This window comes from Lynx canadensis, chromosome F1 (genome assembly GCF_007474595.2).
Source record: "Lynx canadensis isolate LIC74 chromosome F1, mLynCan4.pri.v2, whole genome shotgun sequence".
Classification (NCBI taxonomy): domain Eukaryota; kingdom Metazoa; phylum Chordata; class Mammalia; order Carnivora; family Felidae; genus Lynx; species Lynx canadensis.
The window spans coordinates 32,807,991-32,830,915 of record NC_044319.2 but is presented as its reverse complement, the minus strand read 5'-3'; the positions used below and the strand labels follow the sequence as shown (position 1 = coordinate 32,830,915).

The following is a 22,925-nucleotide window of genomic DNA, read 5'->3' as shown; positions in this document are numbered from 1 at the left end:
AATGGGCCATTGAAGCTGTTCGAGATTTTACTACTACTGTATGCTCTCATAAATTTTGCTAAGTAATACACCCATGCATGGGAAATACTTTTTTCTAATTCTTGGGTTAAAATTTTTGTAATGCTCTTAAATGGATAAATATATAGCTGCCTATGTTACAGACTCCTGTATTTTAAGAGTGTTCCAACATACTTTATGCAGAAACGTTTAGATTTGAATAAATACTGTTGAATGAATTGAACAGCTCATTAAAGTATGCAGTTTGTTTTTTCTTGTAAACCTGTGTGAACTATGACAATTAAAAAAGTATAATTCAAATAAGGCAGTAATCTAACATATGTGTGGGGGTTTCCTTCTTATTTGTAGCTTAAAGAGGAATAAATGCTTACAGCTGTGACTTTTTTTTCTCTAGTATCTCCAGAGGCAGTTGGATTTTTGTCAGCTGTTGGGGTGTTTATTATCTTGATGCTGCTCCTTTTTCTCTATATTAATAAGAAGTTCTGTTTTGAAAATGTTGGCGGGTTTCCAGATCTTGGTTCAGGATACAGTACAAGGAAGAACTCACAAGATAAAATTTGTAAGTATCATCGCTGCTTCTCTTGTTTGTTCTTTTTTCCTGTGCCATTCTGTTATTTTATTTTTTTAAATATATATGAGAAGGTTGGTTTTGACATTGTAAACTAACATTTGAGCACTTTTCTGTGAGGAAAACATTTGTTAAGTAAATTATGTTCCATTATCTTTCTGTTGTTCATGAATTGCTAGCATATTGCTTAAAGATGAACTGCATACTATCAGAAAATGACATTTTTATTTTTCATATGTAAGGCATGCTCTTGAGCCTCTGCTATGAGTAGATATGCTTTAAGAAGGAGTATCTTTTTGCTTAAATCGTAGCTTGAATCGTACTGTCCAAATAACTCTCTCGAGAGGCTTTTTCTCTATGTCCTCAGAAGACTTTTGAAAGGATTCACCCTTTTTTCTTTATCTGCTGTTGAATTCTCAGCTGGTGGATAATTTTATTGTTTGGAGAAAGCGGTTTTGCCTGTCAGCTTAGTGTATAGATAAAGTCTGGTTATAAAAATTAGGGTTCCTCTCCCTCCCTTGGTACTATAGGCATTATATCACGTTATATCACTTACTTCTGCTAGGTGTTAGCAGAGGCCTGTAATCTTGTTCTTTCTTTCATGCAAAGTGTTCCCTGGTGTTAATTTTTTTTTAATATTATTGTAAGAGTTCTTTATTTGCTGTTTCCAGAGACTGGCTTATTTAAATGATAGCAGAAGCAAGCTGCGAATTATAAAAGCAAGGTGTTAATTTAGAACAGTGTTGCAGAGCATTAGCAGAAAACCTTGCCTTTCTTGTCTATGTACTGTGTCGGAGAGATGTTTTTCTCTTCTGGTAACTTAAAAAGCAGTAGCATCATTGTTTATACAGCCTATTGGTTATGGAATTAAATCTGTGACTTTTGCATTGGGAAACTATAGTACTTCATGTGATTTTGATTTAAGTTTAGTGTTTCTCATACTTCATCCTTGCTTTTGGATCATGTGTATAGAATGAACTCGTTTAGAGATAGCCCTTTGGGCAGCCTCCAAGAATTCCCTGGTTCAGCATTTCTGTTTTTCTGTTTGTTTGTTTTTGTTTTTGTTTTTTGAGGGAGGGATCTAATGACCCCTTAACCCTCTTAAACACTCATAAACAGCTTTTGTTTATGTGAGTTATATCTATTAATATGTACCATATTAGAAGGTAAAACTGAGAAAATTTAAAAATATTCTTATCAGTTTATTTGTTTAAAAAATCAGTAAGGCTATTACATACATGTTAAACGTAAGTAATATTTTAAACTTAAAAACCTATATATTTTCTACTCCCCCACCCCCAAATGGTGAGGAGAGTGCCATTGTTTTATATTTTTTTGCAAATCTCTTTGAATGACTGGCATAGAAGAAACAGCTGTTATTCTCATGTCTGCTTCTGTAGTCAATCTGTCATGTAGCCTCTGGAAAACTCCAGTGTTCATTTGTGAGCAAATGAAAGTGATAAAGTTAAATATCCCTTTATTGTTATAAAAATAGTTTTTACCTTGAGGATCCCTTGGAAAGGTTTGGGGACCTTCTTAATTTTTCTGAACCTTCTTTTTTTTTTACTTATTAAATAAGAATAATAATATTTACCTCCTAGCATTATTGTGGGATCAGGGGAGATAAACTTGTAAATCACAATGCCTTGCATCTGGTAGCCATTCAGCAGATGTTCACCCTCTGCTCTCTCCTCTATTGTAACCTCTGTGCAAATTGTGTAGGTATTTTCCCTATAATATATTTGTTAGTTTGAAATGATGTTGCTAGTTTGTTAATAATATAGGGTAGTTCCCCTGCATAGACTATTAATAAATAAACTAAAAGTCCATAATAAAAATCCTTTTTATACTTCTTCTTGCAGGTATAGAATAAAAACCGATAGTGTTTGAGGGGAAATTATTGTCTTGCTGCTGTTATGATAGCTATGGAGTGGGAAAAAATTTCATTACATTTAAGACAAGTGGTTTGATTTTTTTTTTTTTTGGAAGAGTCTTTGCTTCAACATATTTCTTTCAATGCATAATGCATTTACAGAAAGATTAAACGCTACAATGCAAAATAATAATATTGAGCTCATGAGTAACAACATTTAAGTAAATTTTAAATTCACATTCCAAAGTGGTTGATACTTCGAGAAGAGAAAATTCCATTATTGCATCTGTTAGGAATAAAGAATTAGAAAATGGCATTTTTCAAAAATTTCCAGCAGAATCTGCCCTCAGTGTCTTCTCTGGTGGACACGATCAGTAATGCTGTAGAAGATTTGACTGCTGCTGTTGGAGAAGTCAGCTATGCTTTCACTGACTCAGTGGCTGAACAGGTAACCAGTATGATCAGTGGCTTCCGCCCAGAAGAAGAAAGCTCTGCAGTAGCAGAAGCTGTAGATACTGCTAAGCCAGCAACTGCCACGTCACCACAAGTCTCCAAAGACAATAATTGTCAGAAAACACAGTCTAGTTTAGAGCACAGAGCAAATCAGATCAGTTGTTACAATACTTCAGTTTCACAAAAGCAAGAGCAAGGGATAAACGAAGAAAGAATTTTTAAACGTGTTAATGACAGGCAACAGACTCTGTCCAAATACCAAGAAAGTAACAATGCTGGTGGTGATTCTTCTTTGAAAGGGCACTTGAGTGATGGAGGGGTATCAGTTATCAAACAGAATGCAAGGGCTATACCTGCTTGTCAAGAACTTGAAAGTACTGACAGATATAAAAAAAATGGATTAGGAATTCTTGATGATGGTAAGAATGATTTAAAGGAGGTAAGAGATCAAGAAATGAAAGAAAATCATTTAAAGAAGACTGAAAAACGTATTAAAAGTAAAGGACCCAAAGGGAATGAGTGGTCAGGAAATGAGTGTTCTCCAAAAGGTATTTTGGCAAGCAACAGACATGCAATACAGAAACCCATCGTGAAAGAAGACATATATCCAGCACCATCAGCAAATTCCGAAGATAAGTTACACGGAAAACACAAAGAACAAATAAATCCAACGACGTGTTACAAAGTGAAAGGAGACATAAAAACAAAGCAAAATGAAGCCATTTCTGCCAACAAAGGAACAGCAAAGAGTAAAGATGAAAAATATTCTAAGATAATACCAAGAAAAGGTGAGGTCTCCTCCTAACGTGGGTTTGAGTGATAAAATTTTCTCTTGATTTTTTTTTAAATTAAGAAAACATCATCCAAATTTCCAAACTTTCCACTACATGTCTATAGATCTAATTGAAGATTTTCCTGGGGGCAGCTGGGCGGCTCAGTCATTTAAGCGCCTGACTCTTGATTTTGGCCTAGGTCATGACCTCACAGTTCATGAGTTCAAGCCCTGCATCAGGCTCCACACTGACAGTGTGAGCCTGCTTGGAATTATCTCTCTCTCCCTCTCTCTGCACCCCCCCCCCCTCTCTGCTTGTCTCTCTCTCTCTCAAAAGAAATGAATATACTTAAAAGAAAAAAGATTTTCCTGAATCCTCTTACTGGGAGACACTTTTAAGGTCATCTTTTTTTTTTGGGGGGGGGCGATCATTTATTTTGAAAGCATTCATGTTCTTTGTACACTGCTAAGTTAAGTATTGTCCTGGTCCCTTGATTATTTGGCCACTTCTTCAGTGGCCCTAATTTTTCTTAATGTTTCTTTATTATACAACCTGAAACTCCATAGTTTTCTTAAGTAGTGTGCATTCTTTACTTAGCTGGAACTTGTTTAATGAATTTTAACATTTTATATTTTTGTAATTAACCCCTGAGACCTTTATACTGTGTTGCTCTTTGAGTCATTCCCAATAAGAATCTTGAGTGATGGAGGGATATCAAGTATCTTATATTTTTCCTTTAGAGCAGTAGAGTTTATTTTATTGCATAACAGGCTTCAGAATAGGTCCATTCATTTAGCCACATATTAAGAATTGTATATGACTTCTGTGTTTATAATGAGTATATGTGAATAATCTATTATTTTTCATGAGTTCTCTATGTAGAATTAAGATTCCAGCTAAGCGTTTATATTTTCAGCCACAGTATTTGTGACAGTTTTCAAAACAAGGAGCTGACAGTGACTTGGTTTGGGTACAGAATTGCTCTGCACCTGCTGGTAATTGCTTCTGGTAAAATCCCTTCGTCATTTCCATTTATTGCTGACCAAAAGTACATTGGCTTTTATTTTTTTAAATTTTTTTTTTAAGTTTATTTATTTTTGAGACAGAGACAGAGCATGAACGGGGGAGGGTCAGAGAGAGAGGGAGACACAGAATCGGAAGCAGGCTCCAGGCTCTGAGCCATCAGCCCAGAGCCCGACGCGGGGCTTGAACTCACAGACCGCGAGATCGTGACCTGAGCTGAAGTCGGACACTTAACTGACTGAGCCACCCAGGCGCCCCGGCTTTTATTTTAAAAATATGTATCTGACATTTTAAAAAATAAATTTAGATTCTCATAAAATAACAAAAATCTGAGTGGCAGTAACCGTGAGGAAGACGTTCGGTTCTGCTACAGGACATCAGACACAATCGAGATTTGCTACTTATCGATTATATTAATGGTCCTTAACTGATATAATAGAGGCCGATCCAGGATGGCTAGACTAGTTAGAAAGGGAAGCCAGTTTTTGGAAATACGTCCATTTCGGAGTCTACTCTTCTAGCAGATTTTTGATTGTCAAATTCAGTAGTTTTGGGTAGCCTTTGTTTCGTTTTGGTAGCCTTCTTACAGTAGCAGAAATAAGCAAAGAAGTAAAATAGAATAGTTTACATATTTTATTCAGAAAATAACAGAATAGACCCTAGTAATAAATGCTACACAAGTAACAGTACAGAGTTAATTTTGTTTTGATTTGTTTTCATTCAGAAGCATGCTGGTACCTAAAACACCCAAGTATCTCTCAGGTATTCTAGATGATAGTCAGTACTAAACTTAATCATACTGTGTTCTTCTTCTTTTTCTTTTTTTCTATTTTGAGAGAGAGAAAGAGACTACGAGTGGGGGAGAGGGGCAGAGGGAGAGAGAGAGTCAGAGTGATAGAATCTTTTCTAAATCAGGTTCCATGTTCAATGCAGAGCCCAGTGCAGGGCTTGATCCCACAACCTGGGGATCATGACCTGAGCTGAAATCAAGAGTCGGGCGCTTAATCAACTGAGCCACCCAGGCACCCCTAAACTGAAACATACTATGTTCTAAAAATCATTTCAAAATCTTTTGACCCATAGATTACCTCTTCATATAGCTGAACTGTAATATTATTAGTTAATACTGAGAGTAATATCAAAATTACTAGTACTTGCATTTTAGGTTCTTTCGTAGAGCTTATAGGGTATAGAAAGAGAAGGAAGAGTTTCCTTCTCTGTTTCTGAATACGAGGTTACTTTAGGTAATATTTTGTAATAGGTGAAGTGTGACTGCAGAATTTCTGGTGACCTTCCTCAAAGCTCTGCAGCCTTAGAGCACCACCACCATGGTATCCCACAATCCCACAAAGTGCTAAAAGCTCTCAACTGGGAGTCAGAATTCCCAGGTTCTGGACCAGATCAGCCATCACCTCAGCACCATCTAATAGCGTTTTCTGTAATGATGGAAACGTTCCATGTAGTCCGTGTAGTAACCACTAGCCACACATGGCTCCTGAGCACTTGAAACGTGTCTGGTGGCACTGGGAAGCCGGGTTTTAAACTGCATTATGTTAAATAGCTGCATGTGGCTAGTGGCTAGTGACGACATTTTGGACAGTGTAGAATACGACAGTGCTTATAGTTTTAGCCATTCATGGTTTTCTCTTGACTGAAAAGGAAGACTTGGACTAGTGACATCAAAGCTCCCTTACTTCTGACTCTAAACATACCATCTCTCTATCGTATTTTAAATTACTTAGTCTGTGTCTCCCCACTTGAATGTCAAACCTTGATTCCTTTACTACAGATGATCTGAGCAGAGTATAAAGAGAAAAATGTCTAGACTGACCTAATAAATTCTACCTGCTGTGGTCTCTTTGTCTTTCCAGAGATGTTTTATAATTCTAAGAGGGTTGCATCTTAGTTTAAATGAACCCCAATATAGTACAGTTTCAAAATTTTTACTTTAAAAAATGGTAATAACTAGTTTTTTAAGGAATAATATAAATTTTGTGTGGCCTGAAATTTGCATTTGAATATACTTCAGTAAAATTTTCTTAGTAATTCTACCTTTCACAGAAAATCAGTGTATATCCTTCCACATATTTTTATATGTGCATATTAACATACACTGCATGTGTGTGTGTATATTACATGTAGAAGTGTGTGTGTGTGTATGTTTTAAATAAGACATAGGTATGCCTTCTGTCTCATAACCTCTTTTTTCTTAACATGATGTTGTATTTATTCTTCCCTGTGAGTACTTGTAAGTTCACCTCCTAATCTGTAGTGACTGCATAGTATATCATTGTATGGATTTATCATAATGTACTTAACCGAGGCCCAGGGATGGACTTTTAGATTATGTTTTATTTTTGTTTTCTGTTGCTGTTAAACACAGTGCAGCGAATTGTCTGAAGTACATATCTCTGCTCACCTGTTATTTTCTTAGAGTTCTTAGAAATAGAATTGGTAAATTCCTAGAAATGAATCAAAGACTATGCAGATTTAAAAGTTGGATATGTATTGCCAAACTGCTGTTTAGGAGCGTTGTACCAATGAGAATACTACCAATAGTATACATCTGCCCATTTCTCTGTTGTACTTCTGGCGCTAAGGATTATCATTTTTGAAAACTTGGACCAACATGATAACCAGGGTGTCTCTTGTGACATGAATTCTTTGAATCAGGCCCATATGTACCAGCAGTACTTCTGGGTTTCTTTGTGTGTAACTGACCCTTTAAAAAAGTTGTGTGAGGTGGCAGGCTCTGTTATTTCCTTTATCTGTAACTTGGTTGGAAAAATCCCTGCAACATTATTATATAATTAGAATATACAGATTGATCTTTTTCTATTAAAAACATGGAAACCTAAAGCTTCGGGTTCTTAAGTGAAAACGTTATACTTCTCTAAAGCTGAAAATTCAGATTGTGTATGTATATGTATATTCGTGTGTATATGGATATATGTGACATAACATCTGTGCATTTATGTGTGTGCGTGTGTGTGCATATATCAAATTCATAATACTTTATGGTATTAAAATTTTGATTTGCTCTCCCTGTCACTCCAAATAGATAATTCCTACATGGACAAAGATGAGCACGGTTCATCCTCTGAAAGTGAAGACGAAGCGCTGGGTAAATACCATGAGGCCTTGTCCAGAACACACAATTCCAGACTTCCGTTGGCAGATTCGAGACAAAAGAACTATGCTTGGGAAACAAGACAGAAGTACAGTCCTCTGTCTGCGGAGTATGACGGCTACAGTAGTGAGGCATCGATAGATGAAGGTAAGATAGGTTGCTTCTTTTATTTATTTATTTTTTTTGGCTCATACACTGTGGTATTGGATTATTTGTGCCTAAAATTCTAGGCATCTGTGGCTGCACGATAAACAAGAGATGGCTCACAGAGTCACGTTTCTGTGAACGTAATCTGTTGAAATCCAGATCTCTGGACCGAAGCCAAAACCCACAACACCTAAAAGCAAAACGCCAAGTAATTTAAAGACCGTAGTAATTCTGTCTCTCTTTTCCCAATGCAAGCGTGAGGTAGAAGATGCGAATCTGCTTTGTGTCACGTGGAATCAGTCCCCAGATACCTGTTAGAGGAACTGACAGAGTCTAAGGATCTCCTAGTGCTGGCCATGATCCTGGAGTGTAAATGCACGCGCTTTCATTGAGTATGGCACCTAAACAGGAGCCGGATGCTCGTGGCACACAGCAGAAGTGGTGATCTGTTCTGTGCAGGGGGAAAAAGTGTCTGAGATGGATTTATTGAGAGCTGGTACTGTGCTATACTTTGCTTAAGGGCAACTTAAGGGATTTTCGAGGATTATTTTATCTCTAATTGATTTTTGCCTCATGTACTGGCATTGACTTAAAATTCAACCTATGTAGGACATACACGTCCACTCTAACACGTTTTTGCATCTTTCTATAAGGGAAATAAAAGAGGTCTTGCCATTAATTGAAGCATGTTTATTTTCACATTTTAGGTAGGTTGCTCATATGCTTCATACAATGTATGACTACTCCTAGTAATTTTATCTTTATACCCAGATATGAGGAAAAGAACAATATAGCTTAGACAGCATTTTTATTATTATATCAGACACAAACTATCTTTAATTTTATAGCTGTGCTTTGTGTTTAAGAGCCTATTATTCTGATTCCTTAAAGTCTTACCCCAGCGCATAGAGTTGTCAAAGGGCCTAAAGCATCTTTAAGAAAAGTAAAATTGGCTTAATGCTAACTGATGATTGATGTGCCTTCTTTTTATTTCTACTAGTATACAATTTATAGTAAGAAATCAATCAAATACTGAGTGATTACTATACAGAAAACTCATTATGAGATGCTAGGAAAGAAATTAAAATATTAGATTCTACCCTCAAAAATACCTTTCCTAGTACTAGAGAAAATAAAACATGTGATTACATGGGGCGCCTGGGTGGCTCAGTCAGTTAAGCATCCAGTTCTTGATTTTGGCCCTGGTCATGATCTCATGGTGTGTGAGATTGAGCCCACATTGGGCTCTGTGGTGACAGTACCAATCCTGCTTTGGATTCTCTCTCTCTCTCTCTCTCTCTCTCTCTCTCTCTCTCTCTCTCTCTGCCCTGCCCTGCCCTGCCCCCGTTCTCTCTCTCTCTCTCTTTCTCAAAATAAATAAATTATCTTAAAAAACAACAACAACAACAACACGTGCTTACAAAGATAACTGAGTAATGCAAAGCAGTAAAGCCAGTCCCTAACATATGTACACCCTTATACCCCATCACATGCGTAGTAGAACCGAAAGAGAATGGGATTTGAACCTGATCCTTGTTCGCATTCTGTGACTTAACATACTAGCTACAAACTTGGGGCAGTATAGTTAATTGTTTTTAGGTTTGTTCCATTGTCTCTAAACTGTGGATTATACCTTTCTGATAGGGTTGTCATGAACATTAAATGGTATGTGTGGTACTTCTTGGCACAGTTCTGGCCTCTGTGGGTAAGTGACCAATAAATGGTCATTGTAGCTGAGGGTAGTGAAAACAGTAGTGGGGATGAGGGTGAGCAGTCATGAAGGAGCCCTGCATCTGTCGTCTATGACCCTGAACACTTACCTTTCTGCAGCTTCAGTTTAGGATTTTTATTTTTTCCTCCTCACTGCTTCTACCCCCTCACTCCCTACAGTTCTCTGTGTCTTGATTGCTTCTGTCCTATAGTCCTGTTATCCTCAAATGGCTCTATAGTCTGGAGGAAAAGCAGTGAGAAGAGAGGGCATAACCTCAGTGGCTCTTCTGTTCTTGCCCTAACCTCTAGAACTGACACAAATGTCCTGGAGTCACCTTCACATTTCATTTTATCCATATATTTAGGACCCATCTCACTTTTCTACCATTTCTACTCTAAATTAGTTGATAAAATACCCAGGGTGGATTGATTTTAGACATCTCAAATTTAGATTTATTTCATAAACATTTGTTGAAAACTTTTTGTGTGCCATACTAGATACCATGGACATAAAGATGAATAAAACATGCTTGTTTCAAAGAGCCCACAGACTAGAGGAGGAAGATCATTGGCCATATGTGTAATATAGTGTGATAAGAGGTCTATTACTTTAATGAAGAAGGTGCTGTAGATGGGAGGTGGGGATATGGGGAAATCTAATGTAACTTCGCAGAATAGATGAACTAGACTTGTGTAAGAACTGTTTCCAAAACCATGGAATTGTGATTGCACGAAAGCAGAAGACAGTGTATTTTAGTGTCTTTAACTTAGGATGTGTGTTTGGAGAATGGGCAGATAATACGATCGAATGCCATGCTTGGGAGTTTATTGTTTTATAGGAAATCTAGAGTCCAGGAAGATTTTTAAGCTGGACAGTGTGGCACTTTTAGATCAATGTATTTAAGAAAGATTATTTAATTATTGTAACAAATTGGAGGTCGGACTACTGAGGTAGAAAGGACTAGTTAAGTAAATAGTGATGAGGGGCACCTGAGTGGCTCAGTGGGTTAAGTGTCTGACTTTGGCTTAGGTCATGATCTTATGGTCCATGAGTTCGAGCCCCCCGTCAGGCTCTGTGCTGACAGCTCAGAGCCTGAACGTGCTTTGGATTCTGTGTCTCCCTCTCTCTCTGCCCCTCCCTGCCCACATTGTGTGTGTGTGTCTCTCAAAAATAAACAAACAAACAATAAATAAATAGTGATGAGATCTTTATTGGCAATGAGTTTGGGGACAAAGTTCATAGATTTAAGGATGATCTCAATAAATCTTGAATGATTGAATGTGTGCAGTGAGTGAAGAATCAAGATTTTTAAAATTAGTTTAGAGAGTATTAGAGAAGTAAGTTTGTGTGGAAGGAGGTAATTTAGTTTCCATCATGCTGAATCTGAAGTGCCTGGAATATCCCAGTGGAGATGGGTACCCTTATTGTTAAAATGCTGTCGTGGGGATTTAGGATGGAGAGATGACCAAGTGATAATGTAAGAAAGCAATAGATTAGGGGAATAGCTTTGTATTATAGATTATTACTTATTAAAAAGTCAAAAATTGCTTTGAGCCCAAGGTAGAATCAGTGGAGTAGGGGAAGAAAGGCAAATTTTACTGGTATGGGAGATTTCGGAGCTCAAGATCTTAGGTAAAAGCAATTTTAAGTGATAGTAAATTCTGAACATGCCCACACACAAAGATGCAGAAGTGCATATAAAATTCCAGAAAGTTTTAAGGAAGGGAGTAAAATATCTGTTGGGAAGGTGTTAGAGTTCTTTAGATAAATGGCATTTGGGTTTAACTTTGAAGAATGGGTGTAAAGTTGGTGAAAAGATGAGGTATTTTAGATAGGGGGAACTTCATAAACCCCAAAGTATGGAGTAAAGTCCACTTGGCTCCAACATGGATTGATGGATGGATGGATGGATGGATGGATGGATGGATAAATGGTTAGATAGATAGATAGATAGATAGATAGATAGATAGATAGAAGTAGGAGACAAAATGGAAAGAAAGGTGAAATCTATAGCCTGGAGTGCTTCCCAGCCTAAAGTTAGTATTTAATTTGTTAGCCAGTGAGAACTCACTGAACGTTTTTCATCAAAGAACCCATGAAATGGAATGTGCCTTAGATTAGCAACAGGAAGACTAGAAAAAGACACCAATTATGGAGGTCTGTGGAGTAGTCTATGTGGAAAATGGTAAAAATCTGAATTACAGTAGAGGTCATAGAAATACAAGAGGATAGGAGAGACATAGAGGTAGAATTGATCAGATTTAGGAGCTGAATATATTTAGAACAAATATGACACTGGTTGCCAGCATTGTGACTAGGAGAATGATGAAGTCCTTAATAGTTAGAGGTGGGACATAAAAGTTTTTTTATATGTATGATTAATTATATATATAATATATGTGTAATTATATATGTTACATATAATATATATAATGAAACAAGGGTATTTAAGCCGTTGGAAATGACCATGGAGCTTGAAATCAGGAATGAGGTTAGGGAGAGAGAGATGTTTTCAGATGATACATACTAAGAAAATAGAAACCATGGGAATGGATTTAATTGTTGAGGGAGAATATATGGAGAGAAAAGATCAGGGAATCGTTTTCTTTCATTAGCAGGAGAATTAAGGATGTCACTTAAATAGAGAAGGGAAAGTAAAGGCAATAAAATGGAGAATCAGGAGAATGTTGTCTGGAGAGTTTTGAATGCTGTACATAGACTGGGGAGGATAAGAATTCATACAACCTCCTTTGTCCAATAGCAAGTGATCAGTAACATTCAATTAAAGTTTTAGTTGCTTAGAATAGTTGAGTTAGATTGAATCTTGTTGAGGAGAGAATAACTAGTCAGAAAGTATACGTTTGCTGCCTGCACTCTCTTACACCTACTCTCCTTTTCAACTTGTGGAATTGAGGAAGAGAGGTAGTTGAAGGGGATTATAACCAGTGTTCCCCTTCTCCCTCCAGCCCAACAATGGAAACCCTCCTCTGGCATATATTTGGGAAGGAGAGGGATTTGGTTCAGATACACCTTTGAGTCTCCACCAGGTGGTGGTTCCTCTGCGTAGCTGACTCAGCAGAAGTACTGCTCACTTCATGGCTGCTCACCAAAGAGGACTGCTGAGTATAGTACTCTTGGTGGGATTTGAGGGATGGATGCTTTCCTTTATTGCTCTGATCTTTCATTCTGCATATTATTCTGGAAGTTTATATGGATCAAAATTAACTGATGTGTAGGTGGAGGTAACTAAAAGGAATTCCAGGGTAGGAGGAAACATATTCTTAAATGTACATTTTTTACATAACATACTATTACCTCATTAGTGCTGGTAAGAAACCATTAGTCCATTTCTCAACACTAACTACTTCTCATAGAGAAGCTTTGGAACAGCCGGTACTGGAAGTATGTGTAAGATTAGAGAGGGTCAAGGAGGGCCTGGGTAGGACTAGGAGAAAGCAGTGCAGGATTTTCTGAGCAGATAGTTAAGGACTACCATATTGAGCTCCAACTGTGTACCTGACACTGTTAGTTTCTGTATACACCATACTATTAATCTTCACTGCAAATAGTTGTGGTAGATAGATTATCCCCATTTTACAAAAGTGAGAAGAGATTTTAGTAATTTTTAACCTAAGGCCACATGGTAAGTTACAAAAACTATACTTATCAGGTCCACTGCAAAATGAATGTTGTTTTAGCTTCTGTTAGGTCATCCCTGCTACTGCAGTATCCAACTACAGTCTCTTTCATACATGATTAACCTCTTCAGTTGAGTCCTTTAAAACATAAACTGATATTCTAGCAAAACTAGGAATGTGATGGTGTATTTGTTATGTTTTCTCCTCTAGGTGGCCATATTAATCTTCCATTTTTTTCAACTACAATAGGGAATGATATCTGTAAGACATTTTTCCAGGAAAAAATAATATCCAGTTTCCTTTGTTTATAATTTTAATTTTATTTTTACTGTGTTCTTAAAATTTAAGGCATTTTCTGATAATCCTGTTTTATTCTTAAAAGGTTTCAGAGTTAAATAATAGGTTGGGGATATCTTATTTAAGAGTTGGTAAGATAGACCAACCTCTGAAATCCCATTCATGCTAATTAGTACTTTCCATTTATATATTAGATAGGAGAAGCCTATTAAAGATTATTTTATATGAAGATAATTTAATGTAAAATTATTAGAATGTCTATTATTTATAGTTTTTCATTCTTAGTTCACCATAGAGATTACCAGCCTATATTTCTATATCATGGCATAGCTCTGTGACTAAAATCATATGTTGTTATTTTGGGTGAGTTAATTGAAAATGCTATGTAAAATAATTTCTAGCACCACTTACTTCTTAGGGTATATAGCCCATATATATATACATACATCTGTCATTCTTTTTCTTACAGCTGCTTCACAAGTTTCACGCTATTAATTTTGATGTTATCTCAAAATTAGGGGCATTAAAACATATTGAATTTGTTCATCTTATTTAAATGTTACTTTTAAAATAATTTAATACTTAAGAATAATAAATTATTTATACTTTAAGTCCATTTTAGCTGCTTTATAAATATTATTCTGTTAATTTTCACAATATCTTTGTGAAGAAGGCAAGAACAAAAAAATTCTGTCTGTATTTCCAGATGCCTTTGTCACAAAAATGTTTAATGTCTTAAAACAGTGAAAGTTATATATATTACATGGATTGCTTAGATCTTTGATGAACTTTTTGTTTGATTTCAAGTTTTTATTTATGCTCATTTTTCCTCTGAAGAATTGTGTGTGTGTAGCTTTAAACATGGCCAATTTGAAGAGAAATTGATCTTAAAGACTTCCTCTGCATCCTTGTGTTTTGGAGATCTTTTTACGTTTGCAGTAGCATAGAATTCTTTTATAGGGCTACTTTTGCAGGCTGCCTGTGACCTACAATGAGATGTCTTTGTACAGTTTAGATAAAGGTACAGCCTGCTATGTGGGGGAGTTAGAAAAAGGTATCATCTGTGAGTAGGGACTACATCATGATCAGAGAGCACCTATTGAAGAAGAAAAAGGCATCCCTTCCTCCAATTATAAGATTTGGCAAACCTAATACAGGCTATATTTCAGCACCCCCGTCCATTAGGTAACTTTTTGCAGTGCACAGACTGTACAACCATACACAGGGCCCTGAGCACCTGTGTTTATACATTTCCAATCTTTTTTTTTTAATATGAAATTTATTGTCAAATTGGCTTCTATACAACATCCAGTGCTCCTCCCAACAGGTGCCCTCCTCAATGCCCATCACCCACCCTCCCCTCCCTTCCACTCCCCATCAACCCTCAGTTTATTCTCAGTTTCTTAAGAGTCTCTTATGGTTTGGCTCTCTCCCTCTCTTTTTTTTTTCCTTCCTCTCCCCCATGGTCTTCTGTTACGTTTCTCAGGATTTCCCGTCTTAAAATAAATTGTTGAAGTTTCTGTGTTTTCCATGGTGAATCTATATTGATCCTTCACATTTCTTTTTCTTTTTCTTTGTTTGAGATACTTGTCTGGTAGTAGCTAGCAAGAATGATAGAAATTAAATGGTAGTCATTAAAGATATCCTTGATTGATTACAAAACTGAAACCCAGAGACATGTGATTTTACTAAGATCATAAAATTCGCTAATGGCAAAACTGAAGCTGTAAGCATCTGTAACCAGAGAATAGGTTGATGCTTTTATTTTTTTTAATTAAAAATTTTTTATATGTTTATTTATTTTTGAGAGAGAGAGAGAGAGTGCACAAGCGGGGAATGGACAGAGAGAGACACACACACACAATTTGAAGCAGGCTCCAGGCTCTGAGCTGTCAGCACAGAGCCTGACGTGGGGTTCAGACCCACGAACTGTGAGATCATGACCTGAGCTGAAGTCAGACCATCAACCAGCTGAGCTACCCAGGCGCCCCGACAGGTCAATGCTTTTAAAAAGAATTATTCAGACAAAAAATGACAATAACAAAGAAGAGAAATAGACTCATACATATAAAGAACAAACTAGTGGTTATCAGAGGGGAGGTGGGTAGGGGGATGGATGAAATAGATGAAGGGGATTAAGAAGCACAGATTTCCAGTTATAAATAAGTCACAGGGATGAAAAGTACAGCATAGGGAATATAGTCAATAAATATTGTAATAACTTTGTGTGGTGACACATGGTAACCACACTTACGGTGGTAAGCATTTCGTAGTGAATATAATTGCTAAATCACTATATTGTACACTTGAAACAATATAAAATTATGCATCAACTATACTTCAATTAAAAATAGATTTTTTAGGGGCGCCTGGGTGGCGCAGTCGGTTAAGCGCCCGACTTCAGCCAGGTCACGATCTCGCGGTCCGGGAGTTCGAGCCCCGCGTCGGGCTCTGGGCTGACGGCTCGGAGCCTGGAGCCTGTTTCCGATTCTGTGTCTCCCTCTCTCTCTGCCCCTCCCCCGTTCATGCTCTGTCTCTCTCTGTCCCAAAAATAAATAAATAAAAAAAAAATAGATTTTTTAAAAAGGACTCTTCAGTAACCAAGTAAATAGATAAGAGATGCACTATAAATTGAATACAGGCTGTGTTCCTTGCTAGGGGTTGAGGTATGTCTGCTAGGTAGAGGAATAATGCTAATAACAGTCTTGCATTTATGTAGACTTGACTCTTTTATCTACAGGCTTCTGTTAGCAAAGTCTATAGGAAGTCAGTCTCAAGTACAGTTAGGGAGCATGACATAGAGTCACAAATGGACTGATAATAATCTTATTACCTGAGGGCAGCAGTGGGCGGTTTAAACTGACTGGAGTATCTGTATTCACTGTACGTTCAAACTTACCAATGAAGCAGATCTCATAGGAAACTATCCCTAATGAGGGAGGTGCAATTCTATTTGTCCTCCGGCATGTGAGATACTCTCCTTAAGGAGGTATAATAGAAACTTGAAGCTACTTCTAAAAACTGTGCCTAACATGCCTATCAGGTCTACCACCTAAGGACAACCATCACTGCTTTAGAGTGGGATGGAGTTCGGGAGGACAGTACAGTGCATAGGCCTCAGGACAAAGGAGCCCACAAGCCAGAGGGATGTTGATTAAATGTGGCTATTGTTACATTTATTTTTACTGTCCTTCAGACACTGCTAAAGTCTTTGTGTGAAACATTTCATTTTATCCTCACAGAATTTTTTCATTTTATTAATATTAAATAATTTTTTTAGGGGCGCCTGGGTGGCTCAGTCGGTTGAGCGTCCGACTTCGGCTCAGGTCATGATCTCACAGTCTGAGTTCGAGCCCTGCGTCGGGCTCTGTGCTGACAGCTCAGAGCCTGGAGCCTGCTTCCAATTCTGTGTCGCCCTCTCTCTCTGCCCCTCCCCTGCTCATGCTCTGTCTCTCTCTGTCTCAAAAATAAATAAAAACATTAAAAAAAATTTTTTTTTAATTTTTAATGTTTATTTTGGGGGGGAGGGGCAGAAAGAGAAAGAGAGACAGAGCTCTCCACACTGACAGCAGAGAGCCTGATGCACCCGATGTGGGACTCGAACTCATGAACTGTGAGATCATGACCTGGGCTGAAGTCAGATGCTTAACTGACTGAGCCACCCAGGTGCCCCTCATTTTATTTACTTATCTGATTATTTAACTAGTATCCCAGTTTTAGAAAAACAGTAGCTTAGAGGGCTCCATTAGGATGCCCAAGTTTACGGTTTACAGCTACTTTAACAGTTGGGGTGCAAATACACCTTTAATTGATTCCCGTGCTCAGGTGCTTGACCAGTATAACATACCATATCAGGTACTCTCCTACCTAGTACCAGGATAAAGAAATGATTTTTTTCTACAAAAAAATGATGTCTCATTGTTCTCAGAGAATTTTGTGAAGACGTTGCTTCTAGGAAAAGAACCATATAACTGGGAAGGATCCAGGGTTTTGGTCTTGGACTCAGAAATGAAGCACTTATTATGCCTGTTGTATTTAACAAAATACTTGGGCAGACCTTCTGCAAGCTGTACAGAGCAGTAACGGCCTAGAGTTTATGTGCAAACTTCTTATCCTCAAAACCCAGGACAGAAAGATTGGGGGGGAAATAAATGACTTGTCGCTTTACCTTTAGCCTTACTCTAAGAAGGCCAGCAGGGGTTCAGATACTACAGAACTTTTCCATGGTGGACTCTTGTTAGAATTCACTTAGGTAAGAGGAAAGATTTTAGGAGTTGGTTCCCATGGGAAGTATTCCATGTAGGATACAGGAACCTTGAACTAGCACCCTGTCACCTTGAGATAAGAGCAAAAGTTTTCATGTCTTGGCAGAAATCTTAACTGTAGGAGCGCCTGGATGGCCCAGTCAGTTGAGCGTCCAACTCTTTTTTTTTTTTAATATGAAATTTGTTGTCAAATTGGTTTCCATACAACACCCAGTGCTCATCCCAACAGGCGCCATCCTCAGTGCCCATCACCCACTTTCCCCTCCCTCTCACCTCCCATCAACCCTCAGTTTATTCTCAGTTTTTAAGAGTTTCTTATGGTTTGCCTCCCTCCCTCTCTTTTTTTTTCCTTCCCCTCCCCCATAGTCTTCTGTTAAGTTTCTCAGGATCCACATGAGAGTGAAAACATATGGTATCTGTCTTTCTCTGTATGACTTATTTCACTTAGCATAACACTCTCCAGTTCCATCCACGTTGCTACAAAAGGCCATATTTCATTCTTTCTCATTGCCAAGTAGTATTCCATTATGTATATAAAGCACAATTTCTTTATCCATTCATCAGTTGATGGACATTTAGGCTCTTCCCATAATTTGGCTATTGTTGAAAGTGCTGCTATAAACATTGGGGTACATCCAACTCTTGATTTCAGCTCAGGTCATGATCTCACAGTTTGTGCGTTCAAGCCCCCTTCGAGCCCCGTGCAGAGCCTGCTTGGGAATCTCTGTCCCCCTCTCTCTCTGCCCCTCCCATGCTCGTGCTCTATCTCTTCCTCTCAAAATAAATAAATAAACATTAAAAAAAAATCTTAACTGTAGATGTTTGCTTTAAAGTATATTATAGGAGATTTAAGAAGCCCCATCTAATATTTTAAGTCTTTGTATCAGTCTCAGCAGTAATTAAGGATACCACCATCAGTATGATACTCAAGTATAGTTCAGTGTTGTAAATATGGGCTCTAGCAGGCATAAACTAGTCAACCAATAAAAAGCTACACCTTACCTTGTGATGGACTGGTAGGAACATCAACAGTAAATACACAGAAGTTAATGGCATTCACTCATGTTCAACTCAGAATCAACCACCATTCATACTTTAGTATTTTTTTTTCCCAGAATTTTTTATGGCTGCAACTTAAAACAGTGTATATAGTAATAAATGAATACATGTTCCTTCAAAAGTTTAACCTGTTAGATAGTTAAATGTTTCCTTATCTTGTCCCCTTCCCCCTTCCCAGAGGGAAGCGTTATTGTAAATTTGGTATATATCCTTCCACTCTTTGTTTTAATGCTTTACAAACACACAAGCTGCTCACAGAATACTTTTGTGTGTTTTTGAACTTACATAAATGGTTTTATCGTGAACTCATTGAAGATATAATGTTCCTCTTTTCTTGGGAAGAAGGAGTAAAGTAGACAGTAAATGAAAGGAAGTCAAGAAATATCAATTAACAGTACAGGCTGAATAAAATTAAAATCTTTCTTCATTAGTTTCTCAACTTCTTAAGACCAGGGACTGAGTCTTCTGCCCCTTTCCTCCTATCCCCTCTTGCCTAACATAATCTGATTAAATCCATTAACTAATTTTTTGGGGTGAGTTTATATCTTAGATGATTGTTTTAAATTAATCTGTAGTTTGTGGACCAGTAGGCAGACTCTTACTGTTAGAAGTTTCTAAATTAACACTGTTGTCTTAAAAAAAAAAATTGGAAAGGAAAATGTAATCAGAGTGTTAAAACATGAAATCGTAATTATTTAACTTGGGAAATGCCTTATTTTTTAGTTTATTTACTTATTTTTTGAGAGAAAGAGAGAATGAGCAGGCAAGGGGCAGTGAGAAAGATGGACAGAGGATCTGAAGCAGGCTCTGTGCTGACAGCAGAGATCCCGATATGGGGCTCAAACTCACAAGCTGGGAGATCATGACCTGAGCTGAATTCAGACACTCAACTGACTAAGCCACCCAGGCTCCCCATAATTGCTTAATTATGATGCTAACTCCTCATATATCCTTCTTTCACATTTTTTATAAGTGATACTGATTCTGTACTGCTCAGTAAAAAAAATTATTACTGAGAAAGAGAATATAAATACTTACAAATGAATACCGGAACTGAAGAATGTATTGATGCTGTTGGTTTCTTATTAAAAGCTTTATTGTGAAGATGATCATTAGAAATTGATAAATTTCTCTGTACTTTTTTCAACTTTTTTCTTCCATGTTTCCCACTCTGCAGGTGGTATATGATATAAACTTAATTGTTTGTACTAAGTTTATTTTTACATATTCTCTAAATGTTTTCAAAACAGTCCTGAAATTTTAACACTTTTTTTTAAAGGAGTTTGCCTTGAAACTGAACCTCAGTTTGGGGTGATATCACTCCAATACTTTTCCTTTCCAGTTTCTGCCATAACACAAGGTAGAATAAGAGTTAAGAAAGGGAAAAAAGGAGACAGTTATGACCATGAAAGCATGAACTAAGTTGTTTACCTGATAGTATCAGAAGAACATACCCTGTCTGCCCCATGTTTGGACAGAGGTGAATCACAGTTTGAGTTTTGAGAAGCAAAAGGAAAAGAGGCCTGAATGGAGGTAAACTTTCATTGGCCAATGGGGGGAGACGGTGAAGGTTAAATTAGAGACACAGTGACACAAGTTCTGCATCATGGCATGTAGGTACTCTTCCTGCTTCATTCTTCTTGAATAATTACTGAGCTGTGTCAAAGAGGTAAGTAACAACTTAACAATTTTTGAAAAAATGAAATTGAGGTTCTATTTTAATTTTATTATTTATTTAATGTTTATTTTATTTTTAAGAGAGAGAGACAGAGCATGAGCGGGGGAGGGACAGACAGAGTGGGAGACACAGAATCTGAAGCAGGCTCCAGGTTCCGAGCTGTCAGCACAGAGCCCAACACTGGGCGCAAACTTAAGAACCAGGAGATCATGACCTGAACCGAAGTCAGACGCTTATCTGACTGAGGCACCCAGGCACCCCTGTACTTTAATTTTAAAATTCTGAAAAATCTTTCATCTAAGCAGTCTTGGTGTGGGGCTCTCATTTTGAGATTTCCTGCCTATGAGAAAAAAATTACTTTAAAATCTCTGATGAATGAGTCAAAAATTACCTTTGGTAGCTGAGAGGTTTTTTGATGCCTTGGCATATATCTCTTTGCTTTTGCTTGATGTATACTCATAAAGATTAATGTTTTCTTAGAAATTTTGGTTATATTTAAGTCTTTGAGGTATTCAACAATACCATCAACTAAAACTAATCCTAGTTATTTAAGGTCTAGATAGTTATGAAGTCTTTTGCCTTTTACAGTTTACACAATCTTTTACTCATTGTGCCTTGTTTTAGTAGTTAAGGGAAAAACATATTAAGGGATTTTGGTCAATGGTAACTTGGGAAATGCCTGTAAGTATAAATTTAATTAAGTATCAGCAATCTAGAGGAAAATATTTATAAACTTTTATAATCTTTTAAAAAATTTCATAATGAATAGCGTTTTCAAGATGATGGATTAAAATATTTTTGAAGTTTGAAAATCTATATACTTACTACATTGATAACAGGTTAATTACAGTTCCATAAATAACATTAGCTGTAATGTAATGAATGATTATATAGTAGACGCTACTGTAGGCACTTTAACATAAATTAATTCTTTTAATCTTCACAGTTACCCTAAGACACAGGTTTTGTTGGTGTCCATATTTTCCAAACAGGACACTGAAGTACTGTAGGGCTAAGTAGCTTGTGAAAGGGTTACATAGCAGGTGTATGAGAGAGCCAGGGTTCAGGTCCAAGTCATCTGCCCTCAGAGCTAACGCCCTGAAGCTCGCCACTGCAATACCTTGGATAATGTCTTGTGAGAAAATCTGTCTTTTTATGTAAGTTTTACACCTAAATAAATTCTTTATTGCTGTTTTTAATGTGTGTAATACATCTTCATTATAGGAAAGCCAGAAATTACAGATGACAAAAAGAATAATTACTCATATTCTCATCATGGGAATACAATTGCTTCTATTTTTGTATCCTTTCGTAGGCATTTTTATTTGCATATATGTTTTTAAATCAAAATGGTTTTCTTACATAGTGTTGTAATCTGTTTTTGTTCCACTAAAAAATATAGCTTTTTTGCCAACGTGTATGCTTCTACAACATCACATAGACAAATTGCACAACATATTGTTACATGGTGTACCGTATATATTTAGCAATTTTCGTTGCTGATAATTTAGTCTGTTTCTCATTTTTCCTATGGATAAGATTGTTCTTAATAATTTCTTAAAACGACTTCTTTTCTACCACATTCTCTGGCATTTTCTGTTTCTGCTTCAAAATTCTGACTTGACTCTCACTGGTCAAAGGAGCTCTTTTCATTCTATGCTTATGTTTTTAATAGAAGGTCTGGATGTGATTTGTGCATGTTTGTGTTTTGTATTATGCTGTAAATAACTCAGGGTGCTGTACATTTGTGAGGGCATTATATGGACTCAGGTGATATTAAAGTACTTAACTGGTATGAAAATATAAACTAATATATGAATCAAGAGTAAATAATTTGAATATATTTATTTGTTATCTAGCTAAATTAAAATTGATCTATTATAAAACTAGTTACCAAAGGGTATAAATTGTAGGAAAAACTATCAAATTATTCTAGTGATTTCAAAATCATTTCATTATTTTTAGAAGTTGTTGCTGTGATCTTTTGTTTGCTGCTACTGCCAGCTAAATGATGGGCTTTTCCGAACCATGATTTGACATTGGGAGCTATTTCAAATTCGTCCAGTTATTTTTCCCTTCAATTTGCAGTCACTAGTTGACTTGTAGTGACAATAACTAGAGTCTTTCTCAAGTAGTGATGATACTGTTTATGGTACAGAATCCTTTATCAGCCTCTGCTCAACTGAACAATTACATGAAAATGTTTCCTAACCTGCCATACTGACAGGTGTTTTTATATATCCACTATCTCTAGTAACATCAAATGCAAACAGATAATTGATTGGAATTTCA

The 22,925-nt window shown here is 36.9% G+C and overlaps 1 protein-coding gene across 1 annotated transcript in view; it reads left to right on the top strand.

The window, feature by feature from the left end:
* The first annotated feature begins 416 nt into the window (after positions 1 to 416).
* Positions 417 to 22,925, top strand: part of SYT14 (synaptotagmin 14) — a 142,434-nt gene continuing 119,925 nt past the window's right edge. The window contains 2 exon segments of the mRNA XM_032591847.1: positions 417 to 577; positions 7,770 to 7,985. Of these exon segments, the coding sequence (XP_032447738.1) occupies positions 466 to 577; positions 7,770 to 7,985 (328 nt within the window). The 5' untranslated portion in view covers positions 417 to 465.